The 12,440-nt window shown below is 37.3% G+C and overlaps 3 protein-coding genes across 3 annotated transcripts; 2 read left to right on the top strand and 1 right to left on the bottom strand.

Moving 5' to 3' along the window:
* Positions 1 to 110: 110 nt before the first annotated feature.
* tpgs2 (tubulin polyglutamylase complex subunit 2) lies at positions 111 to 2,207 on the top strand. The gene is made up of 7 exons (XM_056730966.1): positions 111 to 287; positions 409 to 488; positions 571 to 658; positions 796 to 927; positions 1,074 to 1,184; positions 1,270 to 1,433; positions 1,996 to 2,207. The coding sequence occupies exons 1-7, from the start codon at positions 212 to 214 to the stop codon at positions 2,200 to 2,202; spliced, it is 858 nt and encodes a 285-aa protein (XP_056586944.1). The 5' UTR covers positions 111 to 211; the 3' UTR covers positions 2,203 to 2,207.
* A 278-nt stretch (positions 2,208 to 2,485) lies between these two features.
* Positions 2,486 to 5,123, bottom strand: aqp7 (aquaporin 7). The gene is made up of 6 exons (XM_056730965.1): positions 4,878 to 5,123; positions 3,757 to 3,883; positions 3,534 to 3,671; positions 3,313 to 3,431; positions 2,954 to 3,171; positions 2,486 to 2,683 (listed from the first exon to the last, which is right to left on the bottom strand). The coding sequence occupies exons 1-6, from the start codon at positions 4,992 to 4,994 to the stop codon at positions 2,491 to 2,493; spliced, it is 912 nt and encodes a 303-aa protein (XP_056586943.1). The 5' UTR covers positions 4,995 to 5,123; the 3' UTR covers positions 2,486 to 2,490.
* A 1,740-nt stretch (positions 5,124 to 6,863) lies between these two features.
* zgc:64106 (uncharacterized protein LOC393348 homolog) lies at positions 6,864 to 10,010 on the top strand. Its single transcript, XM_056730917.1, has 6 exons — positions 6,864 to 7,228; positions 7,704 to 7,943; positions 8,079 to 8,168; positions 8,251 to 8,439; positions 9,030 to 9,139; positions 9,532 to 10,010. The coding sequence occupies exons 1-6, from the start codon at positions 7,066 to 7,068 to the stop codon at positions 9,709 to 9,711; spliced, it is 972 nt and encodes a 323-aa protein (XP_056586895.1). The 5' UTR covers positions 6,864 to 7,065; the 3' UTR covers positions 9,712 to 10,010.
* Positions 10,011 to 12,440: the final 2,430 nt, after the last annotated feature.

The raw sequence follows: 12,440 nt of genomic DNA, 5'->3' as shown, positions 1-12,440 counted from the left end.
CCCTCGCTGGTAAGTTTAATTGGTCGTCCGTTGCACGTATCGCGCTGTTAATCGGAACGCTATTGGTCAAACCGTACATCTGTCGTTTTCTCGGACAATACCAACTGAGAACTGTAATGTTTTGGTTCGGCGTGCTTGGTAACCTCAGCATCGGTCGGCATGACTCTGCAGAGGTATGAATGAATCGGATGTGTGATTTTCGGACGTTGCAATGGAGGATGCAAGAGATGACAGTACGTTTAAGGGGTTTGTTGACAAACTCACTCTCGGTATTACCCGGGTCTTAGGTAAGATGGCAGTGCTTAACGTATTTAGGGAGCAGTACTTAGCCTGGATATCATAGCAAGATGAAATGATGCTACATACGCATTGATGTTATTATTCTTTTGCATATATAATATTTAACAGAGAGACTTCCGGGTGTGCTGGACGTACGGTTCGCAGAGAAAGCCCCAGCAGAGAAACGACACCTTCTCTCCTGGGAGCAGGTATGAAGTTATTTCAATACAAACACATTATTTTCATATCAATCCTTTGATATGTTCACACCAAATGTCTCATGTTTTCTAGAAAAACAATTGTGCTTTACCTGAGGATCTGAAAGATTTCTATTTAACAACAGATGGATTTACACTTACCTGGAGCTCCAAGATGGAAAGTGAGATGATGCGCTCCTAAACACATCCTCACTATTAAATCTATAATAGTCTATTTATTAAATCTAGATGTTATTGACATCTCTGCAATGCATTTTATTGGCAATGGGTACTCGGTATCCCTATTTGTGTCTTTCAGATGAAGTGGTCTCAGTAGGGTGCATGATGGTCAACAGTGTTGCTCAGCTTCGCCCTCTGCTGCAGTCGAATGTTTATTCCCTACCCAATGCACCTACTTTAGCTGATCTCGACTTCGATAATAATGAAGATGGTACGATTTTCTTGTGTTTTGATGTATTTTAATGGTAGGGCATTATATTAAATGCGTCTAGGTTTAGAAAAAGCTGCAATGGTGCATGAATTTTACTATTCCTTTTTTAATTTAAAGACACTTAAAGGTAATTTATCTTTTTTTAGAATCTGATAGTCCGGAAAAGCCTCACTTTGATTTTCGCAGTCGAATCTTTGAGCTGGATTCCTGCAATGGTAATGGTAAAGTCTGCCTGGTTTACAAAAACTGCACTCAAGGTATTCATACATTTTCTAAATAACCTATTCGAGATGGTATACGAAATGTTTTTATAACGTATCATAAATGGCTGGTTCTCTCTAGGTGTAATGGCCCAGCAGTGTGAGGTGTGGTTTTTGGACCGTTCTCTTTCCTGGCATTATGTTACCTCTTCCTTTACTGCTTACTACAGGCTAATGATAACATATTTTGGGCTTCCTGAATGGCAGTATAATTTCACTCCGTATGGCCTTAGTCCACAAGCTAAGGTGAGAAAGTCCACTCTAATCTATTTTCATGTCAATAAGAAATACTGGGTAACAGTTTAAGTTTTTCTCTTATATTTCAGTAAAATAGGGATGCCAAATTATGACTTTTGGGTCCTTATTTCATTTAGAATATGTATTAATATACAAGAAAATTACATTGAACAAATGCAATAACGTACAGTATATGCAACATTCATCATCAACTTTATTGAAATAAGTCAACATGGAACTAGAAACTAAAATTAATTTACATTTTTGGTCTTTGTTCATGACCAATGCATTTGACCAATATTACATTTCTTTTGTGTAATTCTTTGTCTTTAACTATTCTGGCAACAAACACCTACTTCTTACAATGCAGTCAATTCCCATTGGATTCTCAAGTCAAGTCCCATTATACATTTTTCATTGAAAATACATTTTATGTTGACTTTAAGTGATGGGTTACACTCATTTGATGGCCTGTATCTAACATTCACAGGTTTAATTTGTAATCTACAAATACATACTGTACAAGATGTCCATGACCCTTTGTCATTTTGTGCATTCAACTTTTTTGCAGCAATGGGCCGCCCTCTACCAACCCCTGACCTTCCATACTGACCCTCATCCAGATGCATCCTGCGATTCTGTACTAAACAAGCTGGACCCGACCAAAGCGTTCCGCGGCAAACCCAAACCACCCACCCCCAAGAAGAAACAGCCGGCACAGGTTTCTGCATCTAAAGGACAGGCAGTCTCAGGAAGGCACAGCGTGATTAAACGATGACTTTGCCATAGTGTCAAAAGCCCATGGAATGTTTCTCATGGACTGAACGGCTGTGTCCTTGATATTTATTTAAGATCCGACACTGGCAGTCCTGATTCTTCAATAGATTATTCCTTTATAGCTTACAAACATTAGACTTGCATTCACTGAGAATGTTGACCTGAGAAAATCACCTTTGTTTCCCATGACAGGCTGGAAATAGTCTAACTGGCCTTATTGGAAATGGCACTTTCTTGTCATGACCCCTATAACATTCTTGGTCCTTAAACAGTTTAGAAAGTTAAACCCTCATACGCTTTTGTCTGTGCTCCCCTTCTTGTATTTCTCTAGAGGAACACATTCAGGATAATTTATAGGCAGCATCTCTGTGCTACCGCCATCAGGGTGGTGTAATTCTATAAAAGCTGTGTAGATGAAAGCCCCAATCACTCCTCCAAATAGGGGCGCCACTACAGGTACCCACCACCAGCCATTACCTGCCCTGGAAAGATAGAGAAAGAACTGTTAACGTCTGTAAATGACTTCATGAACTTTAAATTGGTATGTGATCTGATCTAACAAAGTAAAGCTTCCTGTTTTTGACTGGTTGAGTAAATCAAAAACATCCTCCTTGATGTAAAGTCAAGCATGTCAGGAAATCAAGTGTTAGGACGGATGGGATTTTTGGCAAGCTGAAAATGCAGGAATGCGTTGCGGATCGTTTGCTTATATTAAAATACACTTTTAGAGATTTGAATGCAACTTTATTTACCTGAAAACCTCAATACCCCACCCGGCTATCAGTGTAAAGGTTCTTGGCGCCAGGTCTCGTGTGGGGTTGATGGCATAGCCACTGTTGCTCCCCAGAGAGATTCCAATGAGAAGCACCAAGAGCCCAACACCTACAGGTTCCCCTCCGGGTACCACCGGCTTGTTTCTCTGATCAGCCAGAGCCATCAGACACAACAGGAGCATGGCGGTTCCCAGAACCTGATTTAGACAAGTTTACAAGATCCATATTATATTAACAACCTCAGGAATACAAACTCTAACTCTTAAAGACAAGGGTCACTAAGATTATTAGGTTTTCTGGATCATAATATTAGTACGCTTAACATTCTTTTTAAGTACCTGGTCGAAGAATCCTGCGTAGATTGAGAGGTAAGGGGCCGGATAGGTTGCAAAGATTCCAGCTGTTGCTTTTGGGCCCGACACAGTGAAATTTCCCCCACAGTAATGATGTATAGCATCTATAGAGCAAAGTATTAGTGTGAGAAAAGATACATTATGGGATTTTTATATGCCCAGACACCGTACTAACGGTCAAGAAAATAGAATGTGTATCTGCCCACCGTAGTAAATAAAAAAAACGGTCCCTGCCGCAAAGAATGAACCCATGAATTGAGCGAAGACATAGAGAGGAAGCATCTTCCAGCACAAGCGGCCAAACACACACATTGTGAAAGAAACGGCTGCGTTCATATGAGCTCCTGTTTGAGAGAATAAACATGATTGTCATTATTAAGAATATTTAGCGACCAAGTGTCAGGGGTCAAGAAGTGGGTGTTGTTTTACCTGACACCTTTCCTCCAATGTGAACACCCATACCCACACCTAGTGCAAAGCCGATGTTTATGCTGAGATACTCTCCGAATGCACCATTTCCGGTAACCACTTGAGCTACAGAGCCAAGGCCGAATACCTGAAATTCAACAAGAGTGTTTTGGAAGAAACTAAATAATAACAGTGTAAAAGGCCACAGCTCGAAATATTATACAACTAGAAACATCTTATTCAGACATTACAATGTGAACTCAAGTCATTTCTCAAATGGAGCCAGTGTTCTTTTATGTTCACCCCCCAAAAAAAAAAACATCATTAAGTTTGCCCCCCGTGTAGTTTAAAACTTGTGTATAAAAGTATTTGACTCTTTTATGTTACACAAAAGAAGATATTTTGAGAAATGTTTCGGCGATTGTGTGTATATAGTGGAGATGGTGGTCTAGTGGGTTAAACCACTGAACTGGTAATCAAAAGGTTGCTGGTTCGAACCCAACAGCCACCACCAGTGTGTCCTTGAGCAAGACACTTTACTCCATGTTGCTCCAGGGGGATTTTCCCTGTAATAAGTGCACTGTAAGTCGCTTTGGATAAAAGCGTCTGCCAAATGACTAAATGTAAATGTAATGTAAATGTATATACAATGTCAATAGGTGCCATTTTTGTTTGGTTACCAACATTCTTTAAAATACCTTTTTTTTGTGTTCTGCAGAAGAAAGAAGGCTTTGCAGGTTTGAAATGATATGTTGGTGACTATAGGATGAATTTATTCTTATTTTTGGGTGAACAGGTTTCAGTAAGAAGGTGGACTTTGATTTTATCAAACACTTTCACGGGAGAGTCCCTTTAATGTCAATGACATTATACTTTGCTCGAGTTTTTGTTTTTGACACGGTCGTACTGATTTCACTTGTCAATGACAGAACATGTGATATTAGCCAATGCTTCTTAAAATAGGATTTATGTCGCACATGGCCTGATCAAAATGAGAGGCTACTGACCAATCATGTCTTGTGTGTAAGTACACGTAATCCTAACCCTTGGCATCATCACACAATGAAACTCATTCAAAAGTATTTTTGACAATAAAATGGATATTAGACAGCATATTTACTTCAATAGATTTAAACGCTTACCATCATGCTGAACGTGCAAAGGGCCTCTGCCAGGAACACACGGATACATTCATTTTTGATCTTCAACATAGACACAATAGTTTGTTGCACATGGCCTTGACTTCTACCTTCCTCCATTACGATGACTTTCAGTTTTTTCTCCTCTCTTCTTTTTCTTCTTTTATTAGTCTTCTCTCAGTTGTCGAGGTTGGTCATTCAAATTTAGGCTGTTTGAACGGATGTCAAACTTTGGTTGGATTGTAGTCAGCTGAGTAGTGTCTATTTATACAAATCTACTGGCACCTCCCCTAAACACATGCGTATCCTCTAGGGTTGGTGTGCAAGGGGGGGCACAGGAAAAGACATTAGAGTTGCTAATGCACAGAGAAAATTATAGCAGTCTTTTGATGTATGTGCGAACTGATTTTACAAAAGCTTAACGCAACCTACAAATCTTTTTAAATACATATTCTAATATAAATGTTGTTTTATTTTAAGTATTTTCTACTTATAAATTTAGAAAACAGTCAAATCAAAAATAATCAGAGATTATGTTTAGCGAGTCATTAAACCAATACAGTCCTAGTACGTCCATATAAAGTTTTCTGTCTAGAATTATGGATTTGAAGCACTAAAAACTGTTTTTCTGTACTCTGTACTTTCATTCTCTGTTATTAGTACATGGCCTGCCAAAGGTTTTGTGCTTGTAGCAAAGATTGTTTATCTTAGGGAGTTTACTCATTGGATCAGGTTCACAAATCTGGTAAGAGATACATAATAAATGGAATACCAAAGTACAATAAACAGTATTCAAAATTTAGAAAAAATGACCAATTTTGTACTTGCTAGTTTTAAAATGGAAACACATAACATTGAACAATAAATTTCACATTATTTCAAGTTATACTCTTACAAGTAAAAAAAATGTAAACTCAGAGAATAGATAAACTGTCGAACATTGCTGAGTGCAAATTATTTTCGGTGCATAGTCATAACTGATGCTGATCATATAAGAAAAGGGATTTGTTTTTTTACTAAAACTACAGGCGATTTGTTTTTAGGTTTCAATAGTGCATGTGAGATGTCTCCACCAGTCTGGGTTTGCAAGGACTCGTTCTGCATCTGGTGTGTTGAGATAGTGGCTCTGTGCTCATTTTAACCACCCGATACGCTGAGACATAAACAAACACTTGTTTTGAGGGCCAAGTGTACTCCTGTGAATAGTAAGGACACTGCATAATGATAACAACTTGGTAGCACTTTGTGAGGTCAGAGAGTTTGGGAAAGAATATTTGCTTAACTGTCACTTCCTGTTCCAATGATCCCAGGTTATTTGTGTGCTTTCCCACAGATTGATTCATAGAGAGTACAGGGTGCAAATATTACAAAACGCTGTTACCCCAAAAGAATGCTAAGGATTAGAAGAACATTGTAAGACCATCATCATATTTCCTTTTAACTTTTTTGAGAGTTACTTCATGGAAGTTCCATATTAAAATGTAAAAAAATGCATCTAGAACAACAAATGCAATGATAATCCAAATTGTTTATTGACAATATGTTTGGAATTGCTCAAACATGATCGGCATGGATGTGCCTCTCACAGATTTAAATGTTTTTTTTCTTAATTTCCAAGGTCTAAAACATTCTAAAGGTTTTTTTTAGAGGCCAAAGCAGCAATCCTGTATCCAAAAGTGACCTTGGACTGCAAACTCATAGATTACATGACTTTAATGATTTATGGACCTTGTATTGGTAGAAACTGATAAAAAGTTATGCCTGAATGCAATTAAAAAAGTGCCTGCCATATGTGTAAATTGACATTTCTTGTTATATTTTGTGAGTATTCTCAATAAGCTTAATGTCTGATATTAACAAAACCTCTTGGTGATTTAGGATAAAATGTAAAATCTCATTTTACGTTTAATTGCAGTGTGTTTCCGTTCAAGGTTGTTCTCTGTTAATGTGTAGCATGTCTGTCCATGATTGTTGCACTCAGACGTTAAGACCAAGCGGAGTCTAGCTACTCAGATTGAATGACGGAGATTTACAGCATTGAATAACTTGCATTGCACTGATACTTTCCCTGTGCGCACACCCAGTGCGTAGCCTTGCCCGTGGTCACCAAGGAAATGCGCTCAGCGTTCATTTAAAAATTGTTTCTTATTAAACATACCGAGGAATTATTTAGGGCCACAAAAACGTTATAATGTCTTGGGAGTGGAGTGACATATATTGCCATCCCTCGTGGGCGATTTCGACGGTGATTTTGGCCATGATTTTGCGCGCGCAGCGGAAAGGTTCGTGGGACCCGAGCGCTTGTCCTGTGAGTTTGAAAGGGAAAACTGTGATTGTCACTGGTGCCAATACAGGTAAGAAACTCGCTTTCAGTTTTGAAAATGGTGTTATTTGAAAAGGTCTTCACTATAATGTTTATAATAAAAGTTTAATCATGTTTTTTAAATGCGCGCGGCGAAATGTATTTACGCACTGGATGACACACTTTATGACATTCTTTTCAAGTATTGTGAAAAAGCGATCAATTCGTTTACAAAGAAATATCGATACGGTAAACAGCTCAGCCTCATTTTAAAACGTACAAAGAGAAACTTTTGTATCGTGTTTTAGCGTCCAAGCTGACAACGGTAATAGATACATATTAAACCATTGCTGACAAACTAAAAAAAACAGTTAAAAAAACAGATAAAGTTGGATAGCATGAACGATATTTTAAGGTCATTCATTAAATGTTCGAGTTTTCAAACAACTTTTGATAACTGAACAGTAGACCACGTTGTAATATCTTCTATGGTGACACATTTCTGTTACACTGCTTTTATTTGTAAGGCATTGGGAAGTTCGTTGCCCTGGACTTTGCCCGTCGTGGGGCAAGGGTGATCCTGGCATGCAGGAGCGAGGCTCGCGGGACATCAGCTCTGAAAGAAATCATTGAACTGAGTGGGAATGAGGATGTACATCTGCGTCTGGTTGACACCTCTTCCTTTGACTCTATCCAGAAGTTTGCCACTCAGATCTTGGAGGAGCAGAAGGAATTGCACATTTTGGTCAATAATGCGGGAGCCTCAGGTAGATACCGTCTCTTTAATTATCTCTCTTGTTTACATTCCCTAAATAATTCTGAAATCACCCTTAGCTGGTTTAGTTGGTCTGTCTGGTTTAGCCTATCTGATTCAACAGTTTCATTTTGGTTTGCTTACACAGGCCTTCCAAAAGGAATTACAGCTGATGGGTTGGAAACCACATTTGCAACCAACCACATTGGGCCATTCCTGCTTACCAGTTTGCTTTTAGGTAGCCTAAGACAAAAATGTTAATGTTGGAATAGCACAGCATATTTATATGAAAATAACATGGCCATTTTATTATCATGCAGACCTGCTGAAGAAATCAGCCCCTGCTCGCATTGTAAATGTTTCCTCTTTGAATCACCGGAGAGGGAAGGTGGACTTCTCTCATTTCAAAGGGGAAAATCTTACCTATGTGATGGACAGTGTGTATAACCACACAAAGCTGCACAACATCATCTGGACCAATGAGCTGGCACGTAGACTTCAGGGCACAGGTACACGCAAACCTTTCCTTATTACTGTTTTTCATTGAGCTTTCACGTGTCATTCGAAAATAAGTAGGAATCCAAATTAAATTTAGATGAGCAGGTATGGAATTGATTAAGAACTCTGTTGGAATAGATGTACTCATTTGGATAAATGCATTTTCCTTTAATTTGCTTCGTAATAAAATAGTCTGACAAGGGCGGCTTTTGAAAGTGCATGAAAGTATAGTAAACATTCCCCAATATTATTAAATTATTTTATTTCCTGATTATTTCTATACCTCGAGGATTTTAAAAGGAGAGCAAAAGGAGACTTAAAGAAATAATGTGTAACGTCTGTGCTACTGGCATTACCAAAAAAAAAGAACACAATGTCCTGCCATTAGTTAATCCACCTCCCATTAACATGCCTAAAAAATGGTAGGGAAACATTTAAGGCCAAGCTGTATAACTGTTACTAAAGAATTCTTTTTCCACTGGATTGGAATTGCAGAATAGAAGCAGTTATGACAATTTGAGAGAGAGAATGCAACATATTATTTTTTGTCCTTGCAAACAAACAAACAAACGAAAGTTTTTTTCTATTCTGCGTGTTTTAGGAGTCACAGCAAACTCTCTTCATCCTGGTGTAGTCATGACAGAAGTCATGAGAAACTATAACTTCATCGTCCGCTTCCTCTTCAATTTAGTGGGATTTTTCTTCTTCAAAGTAAGACACAAAAGCACTCACTTAACGCATCGTTGCTAAACAACACATACAAACCATGACTCAGAGTACATTGGTTTTACTGGAAGTGAGTGCAGACCCAGAAATTCTACACTTGACATCTGGTTAAAATATTCATTCCTTCTGCAATCTGGAACAAGGTTAAAACATTCCTGGCCATAAAATCACAAGTTCAGCTTTTTGTTGAGAGACTGACCTGCATGACTATAATGCCTAGTTTTCTAAAAGCAAATGCATTTAATAAAGGTCATGGTTTCATGAACAGGTCGAAATGATGAACTGAAATCTCAGATGTGAAAGAAGCTTAACTTGTTTTGCTTTATTAGTGTAGGACTTGATCCTTTTTGTGTTATATGTGTCTTTCTCAATCGCAGAGCTCTAAAGAAGGAGCAGTCAGCACAATATACTGCGCTGTGTCAGAGGAAACAGAAGGAATAACAGGGAAATACTTTGATAGTGACTGTTCCATGGTTCTTCCAGCTCCCCCTGCCAGAGATCCAGCTCTAGGAGTGAAGGAATTTGAGATCTGTGAGAGACTTACATCGAAACTTTAACTTCATCAGATCTCATGTTCCAAATCAATTTAGTAGCATATTTATCCACCATACAGAGCATTATATAAATAAATGTTTCAAGTTCATTTTTGAAGCTAATAAAGCTGTTATTTTCTACATTAACAGTAAAATACTGTCAAAAATTAACAGTTGATTAATGTTTATTCTCAAGTGGTTCTTAAAAGGCTACAAAATTATTTTTTTTCACTTTTGATATAATCCCTTTAGCAGTCTTGCTGTTTTGTTCAGTATATACTGTACATTTGTCCAATAAAACATTAAAGGTTTAACACAAATAATGCATCATCACTTCAAAAAATTCATCTTTATTATTTAAAAAATTCTTTAAAGCTTGAAACACATTTAAAACAAAAGTAACAAAAAATGCAGCCATTAAAATTATTTATTTAAAGTGCAGTTTTGTAAACAGCAAACACCCATAACAAAATATTCTCAAAATTAGGGGCTGTGGAAAAATAAGTGAATGGTCAAATAAATGTACCTTTATAAAATACTGCATTTGTGGCACCTCGAACATCAGCGAACACAAAGAACCACAAAATATTCTCCAAATAAGTAGAACATGTAAAAAAACCAAACAAAGGACTTAAGTGACTAAGAATTAAAGGTTTACAATTCATGGTCTTCAAAACTGAACACCTGAAAAAATTGTGCAACTAACACACATCATGTTTGTGTTTGTTGTGTATGGAATGTGTGTGTTGTGTAAAGGATAGGGTTCACTTATATAAAGTCCTACTCAATGTCCATCAGTTTCTTCAGTAAACTGGCAACACAGGTGTTTTTCTGGGGGACCTTTCCTGTCCGCTTTGAGATGACTCGTCCACCCTTGGTGCCTTTTTCAGGATTAATCCAAAAAGGCAAAAAAAACAAAATAACGAAAAAATCAGCAAACTAAAACAATAAAACATGACGCAATTTAGAAGTAAGTTTGGGCTATTGCTCTGAATCCTCATGTGATTCACATAGTCTACTGGAGTACTACACAGATGTCCACATAACTGACATGGAAACTTGCTAACAAGTCAAACTGTACAGTTTTAAAAGGCATAAAAACAACTCGATTTAACAAGAAAATCTGCACGAAAATGAAATGTCCCTTAGCCTTATGGATTGGTCAAAATAAAAATAGGCCTACAATGCAAACCAACAACACTAAAAGTTTAAGTGCAAATTATTAATAAGGATCACAAGTTATTCTTAAGAACACGAATATTCTTTAGCATTTTATCACCATACTTATCAACAACTTAGCCAACAACAAAAAAGACGTAGCCACATTTGCAAGCAAAACTACATCAAAATGAATGCTTTAACGTATGTGTAGCACGATGCAGAATTAATTAAAAGATAGCATGCTAATATTAGTAATTAAGCTGTCTATAATTAGCGTGATTCAAATACATCAAAGTGTTTTTGTTGCAGCAGTTCTCGAAGGCTTATCCTTGCAAAAGAGCATATAATATATCATGACACTTGTTTGATAAAAAGTTTGACAAAACTCACCCTGTAATCGGAAAATATATTTTTTGAAGTTCAACTCCGCTTCACAATGTCGTCGGCGCACGTTTTCACTGAAACAAGCGCATAAAATAGTTACAATTCACAGCATCCACAATTAGTATGTTTCTACAACGCTATTTGCACCTGCAATTGCAAACTTATATTTAGTTTATAATGAGTAAAGCAAACTGGCACTCACCTATTAACTAGGAGAATGTAGACGATAACCTTCCACGTGCTCGCTGCTGTTCTCTATTTAAAAAAATACTGTATATACCTGTTTTTTGTCCTATGTGCTATAAATACGGCGAAATAATGTTAAATTTTGTTTACGTCATTGTAACCTCCATGAAAAAACATTAATGCCCTGTTTTTACACATAACAGGATTATACTGTTGAAATTTTGACGTAAAATAACAGCAATTTTTAACAGTGTAGATTTTTATTTAAAAAAAAACGTATTACAAGTCAAATTACAAATAAGCCTAATACAGGTAGCACAAATCAAATGTCAATTTATCTGCACAATGGTTTGGGACAACGATCATTTCTTCTGTAATAAAGCGTTATGTTGTATAGCTAAAAAAAGGCGTATTTTATGAAGCATTGGATATTGTAATGGCATAAATGTAACGTGTATTTGATCAGAGTGGGAAGAAAACTGCATTTGCAGCTGCTGAGTGATTTGACAGAACTTGAATGGTTTTGCACTGCCCTCGATTTTCATGCAAATCGGACATTTGCTGTCAAAAATAAGTTTGCAAACTAGGAAGCTCTTGATGGAGCCGGGAAAGCTCGTCCAGTTGTCTACATGTGTCTAAAAATGTGTGTCTCAAAATGTGGCTTCGAAATATATTTTTTCTGATAAGGCTTACACATTTGCATCTTTGTTTTGCAATCCGCGTTCGGTGTTTTGTAATGTTGGTGTTCTTTTTTATTTCCTGTCGGTTTAAAATAAAACACGACTGTGTAAACAGTAGATCAATAACAATATCCCTAAAAGATCTTCCAGCGTCCCAGTTTCTAACCAAAAAAGTAACGAAAACGTGACGAAAACTTAGTTCTGTGTCAGCCACCGTATTGCTTTGAAAGGGAGCGGGGAGGGTGGAGTGAGCCGTTGATTGCAATTCGCAACCTCACCGCAAGATCTCCACATTTCTCCTATAATTTACTAAAAGCATGAACTGTAAAACTATTTGTTGCG

The sequence above is a fragment of the Triplophysa dalaica genome, chromosome 19, assembly GCF_015846415.1.
Source record: "Triplophysa dalaica isolate WHDGS20190420 chromosome 19, ASM1584641v1, whole genome shotgun sequence".
NCBI classification, from domain to species: Eukaryota; Metazoa; Chordata; class Actinopteri; order Cypriniformes; family Nemacheilidae; genus Triplophysa; species Triplophysa dalaica.
This window is presented reverse-complemented; position numbering and strand designations above follow the sequence as displayed.